General features: G+C 44.4%; 1 protein-coding gene across 2 annotated transcripts in view; it reads left to right on the top strand.

The window, feature by feature from the left end:
* ATP1B3 (ATPase Na+/K+ transporting subunit beta 3) overlaps nt 1-8,240 on the top strand; it is a 46,491-nt gene extending 38,251 nt beyond the window's left edge. For both annotated transcript variants that reach the window (XM_017862622.1, XM_017862633.1), the window contains 2 exons: nt 3,188-3,274; nt 7,571-8,240. In XM_017862622.1, coding sequence (XP_017718111.1) covers nt 3,188-3,274; nt 7,571-7,741 — 258 coding nt within the window. In that variant the 3' untranslated portion in view covers nt 7,742-8,240. The remainder of the gene's footprint in view (nt 1-3,187; nt 3,275-7,570) is intronic.
* The last annotated feature ends 4,112 nt before the right edge of the window (nt 8,241-12,352 follow it).

The following is a 12,352-nucleotide window of genomic DNA, read 5'->3' as shown; positions in this document are numbered from 1 at the left end:
TAAAAAAAACTAAAAGAGGGGGGTTTTCAGTTTGGTTTTTTGCTGTGCGTGTTTTTTTTTTTTTTTTTTGCTTTTAGAAAAACATAAAAGTGGAAGAAATGTTTGTAAAATTTGGCATTTTATCCCTGGGCTAGTTACAAGTAGTAAACCAGTTAGAACCCATAAATTTTAGAGATGTGGCTCTCCAGAACAGATGGAAGCATTTACGACGTATCATAATTGCAATTTGCTATTAGATTTGTCTATATCAAGTGTTCTTTAAATTCTTTAGTTCTTTTTGTAATATATATGTCTTTTATTTGTCTTGTATTGATTTTGTTCTGCCTTAATTGCTTTTATACAAATTAGAGTCCTGAAAATACAAATACTGACCATACTTGGAGGTGCCTTTTTTTTCTCTCTCTCTCTCCGTAGAGACAGGGTGTCGCCATGTTGCCAGGCTCGTCTTGAACTCCTAGCCTCAAGCAATCCACCCACCTCTGCCTTTGAAAGTGCTGGGATTACAGGCGTGAACCACCACAGGTGGCCAAGGTGGCCTTTTAATATATATCAACTTAAAAGATGATTCCTGCAAAAGGTGTAATGTTCATATTTATGACATTTTTTCCCAGTATTTTATTTTATTATGAAAATGAATCATATTAAGAAAATCAAAAGTGGGAAGAAACAAAATGCATTATTTTTTAAACTTCATTTTGTTTTGGTGGAACTTAGTGACCATCAGTAGGTTCTTAGAGTTAGTTGTTCATAGTTTACAATATGATACTATTGCCTGGCACGGTGGCTCACACCTGTAATCCCAGCACTTTGCGAGGCCAAGGTAGGCAGATCACCAGAGGTCAGGAATTTGAGACTAGCCTGGCCAACATGGCCAAACGCTGTCTCTACTAAAAATTAAAAAATGGCCTGACGTGGTGGCACATGCCTGTAATCCCAGCTATTCGGGAGTCTTAGGCAAGAGAATCGCTTGTACCCAGGAGGCAGAGGTTGCAGTGAGCCATGATTGCGCCACTCCGCTCCATCCTATGCAACAGAGCGAGACTCTGTCTCAAAAAGAAAAAAAAAATGATGTTATTCATATACTTAGCAAATTATGACATATATGCTTCACCCTGAGTATCTCATTATTCAGATACTCATTTTAATATTTCACAATTTCTAAATGTTTATTTTCACAGAAGGTATAAATTAAAAGATTAAGAAAAATCCTGCCAAGATCATGGTTTAGGCCCACACTGAGAGAACAGTTGAGCGTCTGCCACACCTGATGGTCTTGAGCACCTGGCCTTAACTCTGAGCCCCAGTGCCCTGCTCTGTCATTGATGCTGCCCACTAAGACTTGTTAGGCCTAAAGGAGGGAAGTGTAAGCTAAGTGTGGTATCTGGTGGGAAACGCTGGGCTGGGCGTAGTGACTCACGCATGTAATCCCGGCACTTTGGGAGGCTGAGGCAGGTGGATCACTTGAGGTAAGGAGTTCAAGACCAGCCTGGCCAACATGACAAAACCCCGTCTCTACTAAAAATACAAAAATTACCCATGCGTGGTGGCAAACACTTGCAATCCCAGCTATTCAGGAGGCTGAGGCAGGAAAATCACTTGATCACTTGATCACTTGAACCCAGGAGGAGGAGGCTGCAGTGAGCCGAGATCGGGCCATTGCACTCCAGCCTGGGCAACAGAATGAGAACTCTGTCTCAAAAAAAAAAAAAAGAAAGAAAGAGAACACACTCCAAGGTACTCCAAACTGTTTCTCAAAGAAAAACCTTTTTTTCATTTTGGGGAAATGCGTTCTGTAAATGAAGGTCATATATTAAGGTAAAATATGTTCAACAAAAGCAATTACTGCAGAAAAGCACTGATATCAAAGTGACTAGTTTTTCTCTAATATAAAATGTTATCTTTGATTTTAAGCTTATTTTTTAAGTTAAAGAGTACAAATGAAGGGTGGAGTTTGAGTAGTGATTGAAAATTGCTTTTGCGATTTCTCCTAGCATTGTTACTTCCTGCCCTTTCCACATATTCTTCATCTGGATCATTAGAGCTTGTCTGGTGGGTGGGGCGCATCACCACTCTGTGCTTTGTGCTGTCTGGCCGGTGCCTTTCATCTGTTTCTTGTCCCACCCCACAGCCATATGCTGCTTCATAATGAAACGAAATGAGCAGAATCTACAACTCCTTAGAGTGGATTCTTAGTTCTGCTTTATGCTGTTTCATGTGTGCTTTCAACCCTGTCTCAAAAAAATTTTTTTAATATATAGATATAAAATTCAAGTATTTAATAATGTTTTATTGTAACTAGTGCTCCGTAAACCCAGCACTGATTTTAATCATTGTGGTCCATTTGCTACTACTCAGTCTGTGTTGAAGTTACACTCATTAGAATTAGGCCCATTTGGAAAGTGTTACATGCAAATTTTCATAAATTGCTAATTTATCATGAATGATACTAGAAATAACTAATAGCATGAATGAATTGGACTATAGGTGATGCTTGATTTATATGTTGATAAGCATGGAATATGTCTGTATATGTTGGTAAACATGGAATTCCAGTAGACAAGTAATACTTAATGATTTGTATATACTCATAAATTTATCCCTGAGAAATATAGTATTTAAATTTGTCGAGGAGAGTTTTGCTTGGAGTACCTTAAGTTTTCCCTCGTGCTTCCCCTCTGGTTGCAGTTCTGGTTATTAATCACATGAAACTGACACCTGCTGTCTCCCAGGCCTGAGTGCTGCATTCTAGGTTGGCACCTTGTGTTGGCCATTGCTTTCCAGTCTGGAAGCACAGTATTTTCTTCATTTCAGGAAAACACTGGTCCCAAACCTACTGGTGCATTCCTGCTGTTAGGTAGAAAGGCTGGCATTTGGTATTTGGAGGGCAGGTAAGATTTTACAGGAGTACATGAGTGGAACTGGCTATAATTAAGAAGGGACTCTCATGAAAAAGAGTATAGAGTGTATCTAGACGTATAAGAACCAGGATAGTTCATGTGGAAGGGTTTAGTTAGATAATATTTGCAATCAAGATGAGCAAGTTTCTTCTCAGAAATACACTTGTAATGATAATATAGTTGGAGCAGTTTCTCCAAACTATTCATGATTGATACTGCTTTAATTATAAACATAGTTTTAGAAATTCTTTTGTGAGCCTAAAGAGGATTTCTTTTGTTTTCAACTTTAGAATGAAGATATACCAAATGTAGCAGTTTATCCTCATAATGGAATGATAGACTTAAAATATTTCCCATATTATGGGAAAAAACTGCATGTAAGTATTTAGAAGTTCGTATGTGGTAATTACTCTTTTGGGAAGCTGGAGCATCTGTGTGCGTACCCCTTGTCTGGGGTAGGTAGACCCAAGCCCTGTTTAATTTGTGCATCATGTGTTCAGGTTTTGTTTTATTTTAATGGTGATGGTAAATGGAATTCCCACATCTACAATTCAGAACACAGAACCCAAGCAGATAAATTAAAGTTAGATGATTATTTCTAAAATGTCATTTTCTTTTTCATCATAGAGGTAGTAGTATATGCTTATGTAGAGAAAGTAGAAAAGTACTTAAAAAGAAAATCAAGGCTGGGTGCGGTGGCTTACTCCTGTAATCACAGCATTTTGAGAGGCCAAGGCGGGTGGATCACCTGAGGTCAGGAGTTCGAGACCAGCCCAGCCAACTTTGTGAAACCCTCTCTCTACTGAAAATACCAAAATTAGCTGGGCGTGGTGGCGTGTGCCTATAGTGCCAGCTACTCAGGAGGCTGAGGCAGGAGAATCGCTTGAACCCAGGAGGTGGAGGTTGCAGTGAGCCAAGATTGTACCACCACAGTCCAGACTGGGCGACAGAATGGGATTCTGTCCCCACCGCCTCCCCCCCACCCCCCCCAAAAAATAAAATCAAGGCCAGGCGCCATGGCTCATGCCTGTAATCCCAGCACTTTGGGAGGCCGAGTCAGGCAGATCACGAGGTCAGGAGATGAAGACCATCCTGGCTAACACGGTGAAACCCTGTCTCTACTAAAAATTACAAAAAATTAGCCGGGCATGGTGTTGGGCGCCTGTAGTCCCAGCTACTCAGGAGGCTGAGGCAGGAGAATGGCATGAACCTGGGCGTTGGAGGTTGCAGTGAGCTGAGATCGTGCCACTGTACTCTAGCCTAGGCAACAGAGAGACTCCATCTCAAAAAAGAAAACCAAAAGCTCATTGCGGCTGGGTGCGGTAGCTCACGCCTGTAATCGCAGCATTTTGGGAGGCCGAGGTGGGCAGATCACCTGAGGTCAGGAGTTCTAGACCAGCCTGACTAGCATGGTGAAACACCATCTCTACTGAAAATACAAAAATTAGCCAGGCATAGTGGTGGGTGCGTGTAATCCCGGCTACTCGGGAGGCTGAGGCAGGAGAATCACTTCAACCTAGGAGGCAGAGATTGCAGTGAGCCAAGACTGCACCATTGCACTCCAGCCTGGGCGAGAAAGCGAGACTCTGTCTCAAAAAAAAAAAAAAAGGTTAGTGGACTAATGAGTTATCATAGGAGTGGAACTAGCAGCTTTATAAGAAGAGGAGGAGAGACCTGAGCTAGCAGGTTAGCATGCTCAGCCCCCGGCCATGTGATGCCTTGCACCACCTCAGAACTCTGTTGAAAGTCCCCAGCAGCAAAGAAGGCTCTCACCAGATGCAGCTGCTTGATCTTGGCCTTCTCAGCCTCCATTAACTGTAAGAAATAAATTCCTTTCTTTATAAATTACCCAGTTTCAAGTATTGTGTTATAAGCAACAGAAAACAAAGACAATAACCATAGTACAGTTAACAAAGGAAGGTAACATATAGTACTCTTATGAATCTGTAGACTTTGTTGAAAATCCATCAGTTGTTGCAGTAATTTTTTTTTTTTTTTTTTTTGAGACGGAGTCTCGCTCTGTCGCCCGGGCTGGAGTGCGGTGGCCGGATCTCAGCTCACTGCAAGCTCCGCCTCCCGGGTTTACACCATTTTCCTGCCTCAGCCTCCCGAGTAGCTGGGACTACAGGCGCCTGCCACCTCGCCCAGCTAGGTTTTGCATTTTTTAGTAGAGACGGGGTTTCACCGTGTTAGCCAGGATGGTCTCGATCTCCTGACCTCGTGATCCGCCCGTCTCGGCCTCCCAAAGTGCTGGGATTACAGGCTTGAGCCACCGTGCCCGGCCAGTAATATTCTTTATAGTGAAAGACAAGAGTGTTTTCCTGATCCAAGATGTCACACTGTTAATATGTTTAGCAACCTATAGTCTGGGATATTTCCTCAGTCTCTTCATGCCTTTGTACTCTTGAAGAATAAGTACAGGCCTTTTATGGCTTATTTTATGTTCATTAGTTTGAGTTTGTGGTTTTTCATGATTAAATGTAGGTTGTGCGTTTTGGCATGAGTGCCTCAGAAGAAATGTTGAGTTCTCAAAGAGTGTCAGGAGGGACATGGTATCATTTCGTTCCATTAATGGTGATATTACCTTGATTGCTTGGTTAAGGTGGTGTCAGCCAGGTTTCTACAATACAAAGTTACTTTTTTTCCTCTGTCATCAATAAGTATCATGTGAGGGGAAAATAAAAAAGCTCATTACTGCCTGGCACGGTGGCTTACGCCTGTAACCCCAGCACTTTGGGAGGCTGAGGCGGGCGGATCACCTGAGGTCAAGAGTTCGAGACCAGCCTGACCAACATGGAGAACCCCTGTCTCTACTGAAAATACAGAATTAGCCGGGCATGGGGGCACATACCTGTAATCCTAGCTACTTGGGAGGCTGAGGCAGGAGAATCCCTTATACCTAGGAGGCAGAGTTTGCAGTGAGCCGAGATCGTGCCATTGTACTCCAGCTTGGAGAATAAGAACAAATCTGTCTCAAAATCAATTAATAAATAATAATAAAATCTTTTAAGTTCCATAAAAGTAGAAATGTATTACAATTACAATCAATACATTGTGATTACAATGCAATAAAACTAAAAATTATTAAAAAGACCCTTCTATATGGGGGGAGGGACAAGTGGAAGCTGTCGCTTAAACAACTTACAGATGAAAAGGTAAATTAAAATCAAGATTATAGAATATTAAAAATTAAGGCCGGGCACAGTGACTCATGCCTGTAATCTCAGCACTTTGGGAGGCCGAGGTGGGCGGATCACGAGGTCAGGAGTACGAGACCAGCCTGACCAACATGGCGAAACCCTGTCTCTACTAAAAATACAAAAATTAACTGGGCATGGTGGCACCCTCCTGTAATCCCAGTTACTCAGGAGGCTGAGGCAGGAGAATCGCTTGAACCCGGGAGGCAGAGGTTGCAGTGAGCCGAGATTGCATCATTGCACTCCAGCCTGGTAACAGAGTGCAATGTCTCAAAAAAAAAAAAAAAAGGCTGGTGCGGTGGCTCACGCCTATAATCCCAGCACTTTGGGAGGCCGAGATGGATGGATCACCTGAGGTCAGGAGTTCGCAACCAGCCTGGCCAACTTTAGTAACAATGGCAAAGCCCTGTCTCTACTAAAAATACAACAATTAGCTGGGTATGGTGGTGGGCACCTGTGATTCCAGCTACATGAGAGACTGAGGCAGGAGAATCGCTTGAACCTGGGAGGTGGAGGTTGCAATGAGCTGAGATGGTGCCACTGCACTGCAACCTGGGCAACAGACTCCATTTCAAAAAAGAATATTAAAAAATAATGATAAGGGTAGGGTGTGGTGGCTCACGCCTGTAATCCCAAGCCCTTTGGGAGGCTGAGGTAGATGAATCACGAGGTCAGGAGATTGAGACCATCCTGGCCAACATGGTGAAACCCCGTCTCTATTAAAAATACAAAAGTTAGCTGGGCGTGGTGGCAGGTGCCTGTAATCCCACCTACTTGGGAGGCTGAGGCAGGAGAATCACTTGAACCCAGGAGTCGGGGGTTGCAGGGAGCTGAGATTGTGCCACTGCACTCCAGCCTGGGTGACAGAGCAAGACTCCGTCTCACACACACAAAAAAAGTAATGATAATAGGCTGGGTGTGGTGGCTAGGATCATGCCTGTGATCCTAGCACTTTGGGAGGACAAGGCAAGAGGATCACTTGAGCTCAGGGGCATGAGCTGTCACACACAGCCAACATTTTTATCAGTAGTTACAGGTATGGACTTACGGCTCCAAGAAATTAAAAAGAATGCAGAGAACAGAAAATAATAGATCTAAATTATTTTATTATTATTATTTTAATTTACAAGCCACATGCGGTGGCTCACACCTGTCATCCCAGCACTTTGGGAGGGCATGGTGGAAGGGCCATTTGAAGCCAGGAGTTTGAGACTAGCCTGGGCAGGGAGACCCTGTGTCTACAAAAAAGTGTAAAAAGGAGTGGGCTGTGGTGGCATGCACCTGCAGTCCCAGCTGCTTAGGAAACTGAGGTGGGAGGATTGCTTGAGGCTTCAGTGAGCCATGATTGCACCACTGCACTGCAGCCTGGGCGACAGAGTCTCAAAAAGAAAATTTACAGAATAAGCCGATTCCTGGTAGAGAAAAGTATAAAGTTTCCATAGAGTTTGAATTAATGTCTTTTCCTTTTATTGCCAGGTGGGGTATCTACAGCCATTGGTTGCTGTTCAGGTCAGCTTTGCTCCTAACAACACTGGGAAAGAAGTAACAGTTGAGTGCAAGATTGATGGATCAGCCAACCTAAAAAGTCAGGATGATCGTGACAAGTTTTTGGGACGAGTTATGTTCAAAATCACAGCACGTGCATAGGATGAGTAGGATATCTCCGCAGTAAATGTTGTGTTGTCTGTCTTCATTTTATATCAGCTGGACCTTCCATTCTAGAATTATGAGACCACCTTGGAGAAAGGTGTGTGGTACATGACACTGGGTTACATCATAACGTGCTTCCAGATCATAGTGTTCAGTGTCCTCTGAAGTAACTGCCTGTTGCCTCTGCTGCCCTTTGAACCAGTGTACAGTCGCCAGATAGGGACCTGTGAACACCTGATTCCAAACATGTAGGATGGGGGTCTTGTCCTCTTTTTATGTGGTTTAATTGCCAAGTGTCTAAAGCTTAATACGCTGTGCTATGTAAATATTTTATGGATATAACACTGTCATACTTTGATGTCAACAGAGTTTTAGGGATAAAATGGTACCCGGCCAACATCAAGTGACTTTATAGCTGCAAGAAATGTGGTATGTGGAGAAGTTCTGTATGTGAGGAAGGAAAAAAAGAAAATAAAAGTGTATTTGAAAAATATTATCTTGGGTTCTTTGTAAAATTTATTTTTTACATGCTGAATTAGTCTGGATCTTTTGATTAAGAGCACAAACTTTTGTTGTAAAACCTGTAAAAAAACAAAACTGGGATTAATTTTAGTGCTGGAACTGTCTCTTATAAAATATTTTAGGCTGTAGATAAAATAGCATTTTAGGTTAGCCAGTATGACTATGCACCTAATTTTTTATGAGATTAAATTCATAAGACTTAATTTGTACAATAGTTTGTGAAATATCTTGTTACTGCTTTTATTTAGCAGACTGTGGACTATAATAAAGTATATAAATTGTGAAATATAAAAACTTGGAGCTTATTCATATCTTCAAAGCAAACAGCAGTTGTGTGTAAGCATTCTTTCCCTCCAGTATTAGGTGTGTTCTTGGTAGGATTATTCGTCATAATTTGGGTTACTGTGGTGAGAAAGTTGTGCTTCCCATATGATCTGTGTTGTTTCTTGGTTTTTCTTCAGGTTATTGTTTGTCGTTACTTTTCTCCTTTTTTTAAAAAAAAAAAAAAAAAAAAGGCGGCCGTGTGCAGTGGCTCATGCCTGTAATCCCAACACTTGGGGAGACCAAGGTGGGTGGATCATGAGGTCAAGAGATCGAGACCATCCTGGCCAGCATGGTGGAATCCCATCTCTACTAAAAATACAAAAGTTAGCTGGGCGTAGTGGTGCGTGCCTGTAGTGCCAGCTACTCGGGAGGCTGAGGCAGGAGAATTGCTTGAACCTGGCAGGCAGAGGTTGCAGTGAGCTGAGATCACGCCATTGCACTCTAGCCTGGTGACAGAGGGAGACACTGTGTCTCAAAAAAAAAAAAAAAGAAAATGCAAAGCAGATATTCTTGAGGTTTTGTTTGTGGTGGTACAAGCCAGAAGGGATGGGACCCAACCCAGCTGGCTCAAGAATGACCATTTGGAGTAAATGTGAGGGCTGTGGGTGACCTTGCCTGGCCAGATGGGCCTTGGTGGCCTGGTGGCAGCCTCTGCCCTTTGCTAGTGAGCACTCAGCCCCACGTGAGAGCTCTGTTTGTCCCTCTATCACTAAAATCATAGTGATAAAGAGATTTTCACTGAAGGAAATTATTTTGGAGTAATTACAGCAAACCTCTTCTGGGTTTTGATTTTCTTTATGCTATCGCTTAAGAATGTAAAACAAGGATAAAAGAAGGCCACGAGGTGAGAGAGGTGACATGACTTTAGTTGAGCCAGTGTGACCTCATCCTCAACAGCTGTAAACTTTGGTGCCTGTGAAATTCATAGTATTCTATTAAATTTGTATTTTTGAGTCTTTTGAAGTAAATATGGATGGAATTTCTGTTTTAATGAGCTTAGATAAAAGACTCATTCTCAGAATATGAAAGAAGAATTGAGATGGCATCCAACATAAGGTGGGTTTTGGAGAGAAACAAAAATGGCACACACACGTAAGTCACCAAAGCATCTTGTATGCCTCCCTGGTTCAGAAGCTTGGACGTGGATCAGCCCCTGACTGCCCAGTGATCTTAGCTGATCTCCCCAACTTTTCCTGGCTCTGCTTGCTTCATCTATCGAAATCAAGGCAGTTTAACAACAATTTAGCAGACCTGCTATATACCAGGACTGTATCAGCCAGACTGAGGTTTCTCAAAAGATCTTAAACTAGGAGGGAACAGCCTCTGAGACACAGCACGTGGCTTGATGATGGTGATGGCACTTATATGCGAGGGGCCATGAGGTGGGGGAAGACAGGATTATTCCAAAGGCCCCGCCCTTCCCTAAAGTTTTATTTTTGTGAAAGGTCTCTAGAGACAGGTGGTGCTTGATGGAGGAGGAAGAGTGGCCGGGAGCTGGGTCTGTATGGGCCGGGTAAGGACTGGACTAGGAACGAAGGCTGCCTGGACACAGCTGGAATCCGCCTTTCTGCTGCTGATTTCGGGTTTTCCTCAGGATTTCAGGATGTGCTTACAGATCACCTGGATGTCTCATTAAAATGCAGATTCCAGTTCGCTAGGAGGGATTCTATAGAGGTAGCAACTCCAAGGTAATACCTACCACTGCCCATTCACAGCCCAGTTTGGAAGGGACCAAACACAACCAGCTTTGCATCCTTGGCCGTGGAGCCTAGCACCAATTTGATTTAGTAGATGGAGAAGATTGAGCCATCATTTGACTTTAGCTGATATGTGGAATTGTGCACTCCTGCTAGCTGGCCACCTGTCTGGGCGAGGGAATCCTGAGAATACCCAAAGACCGCGCCATTGGCCCGTGGGAGAACCCGAGTGGTGTTGCTTCTGGGGTTGCTGCCTGGCAGGTCACATTCCCAGGTTGTGCTGAGAGAGTGTGGGGTGGAATGAGATATGTCCCCACGTTTTTCCACATGAGCGTTTTTGATCCTTTTTTCTGGGTAGCTGAGAACAGCTGGGGATAGTGTGGAAAGATGGAGTTTCCTGCGGAATGATGCGTGTCCTCAGGTAAGAGCTCTTCAGGGGCAGGAGGGAACTGGGATGTGCTGAGAGGCCGTATGGCAGCATGGACGTGGGCGATGGCTAGATGGGATCAAACAGCCAGAGCCGGGGAGGAGGAACCCAGTGGGGTGTGGCCGGCGGAGATGGCCGAAACTTCAGCTGGGGCGCTTGAGACCACCCTTCAGAGGCGATTCATCCCGAACTGGACCTGTTGCTGATGAAGTCACTGTGGTAGGCAGAATTTCGGCCCCCATGACCTTCACCTTCTCGGGCCGTGCCCGTGGTTATGCTCTATCACGTGGCAAGAGGGGCTTTGCAGATGAAATTAAGGTAACTGGTGGGTTGACCTTAAAATAGGGAGATTATCCTGGATTATCCAACAGTCTAATGTGATCACGGGAGCTATAAGCAGAAGTGAGATCTGAAGCCTCTAGGTTTGGACACGTCCTTGCTGTTTTCAATGGGGCCGTGTGGGAAGCGGAAGGAAGTGCATTCTGCCAACAGCCAGCGAGCTTGGAAGCCAGATCCTCCCCAGAGCCTTCAGAGCCCAGCCCTGAGGCCCTGCATAAAGGACCCAGCCGGGCTACATTGTGCCCAGACCGCTGACCTACAGAAATGGGAGATTATGAATATTGTTTTAAGCCACCAGTTTCGTGATAATTTGTTATGGAGGCAAATAGAATGCTGATATGGTCATCTCAGTGACGATTACTACTCCAACCCAGTGCTTCTCAAACCAATCTATCAAGGGCTCCTGTTTAAAATGCAGATTCTGATTGGACAGTGCCCAGGGTGGGGCCCGAGATTCTGTTTCCTAACAGGCTTCCAGGTACTGCTGTTGCTTCCAGGGCTACATCTGAGCACAAGGCCCTTTTGTGTACGACTGTGGTTGGTGTAATGCCTGGAATTCAGAACCCAGGTAAGGAGGGAGGAAGAGGGATCTGAGAGAAGGCAGGCCTGGGATAGAACTTGTTCAGCTACGAAATCACACGGAGGCTGCGGAGAGGTGCCCTGTGTTGGGCCCCTGGCTTTGAGACACTCAGCTTTGCCGGTGTGGTCTCAGAGCTTGGGTATGGATGGGACATTTTCACTTCCTTTGCTATTTTCTGTGGCCCCGTGGGAGGACAGGGGCCTGCAACCATGAGTTCAGCTTCCTGAGGATGGCATGGTTCGGGCCTATTAATGGGGTCCTTGTCAGCACCCTCTTGCTCCTAACTGAATGGGTGAGGTTCTGGGGACCACTGGCTTGGAGATGAAGTGAACTCAACTCATCTGTGCAAAGTTGCTGTCATGTCACTTAGTGAGATTTCATTTAAAAAATTAATTTAGGGCTGGGTGTTGTAGGGCACACCTATATTCCCAGCTACTTGGGAGGCTGAAGCAGGAGGATCACTTGATCCCAGGAGTTCAAGACCAGCCTGGGAAACAGTGAGACCCCATCTCTTTAAAGAAATATTCAGGCCGGGTGCGGTGGCTCACACCTGTAATCCCAACACTTTGAAAGGCCAAGGCGAGTGGACCACTTGAGGTCAGGAGTTCAAGACCAGCCTGGCCAACATGGCAAAACCTCATCTCTACTGAAAATACAAAAAAAAAAAAAAACCTTGCCTAGCGTGGGGGTGCACACCTGTCGTCCCAGCTACTCGGGAG

This window comes from Rhinopithecus bieti, unplaced genomic scaffold (genome assembly GCF_001698545.2).
Source record: "Rhinopithecus bieti isolate Rb0 unplaced genomic scaffold, ASM169854v2 scaffold_2654, whole genome shotgun sequence".
NCBI lineage: Eukaryota > Metazoa > Chordata > Mammalia > Primates > Cercopithecidae > Rhinopithecus > Rhinopithecus bieti.
The sequence above is the reverse complement of the archived record's forward strand: the minus strand, read 5'-3'. Positions and strand labels throughout refer to the sequence as shown.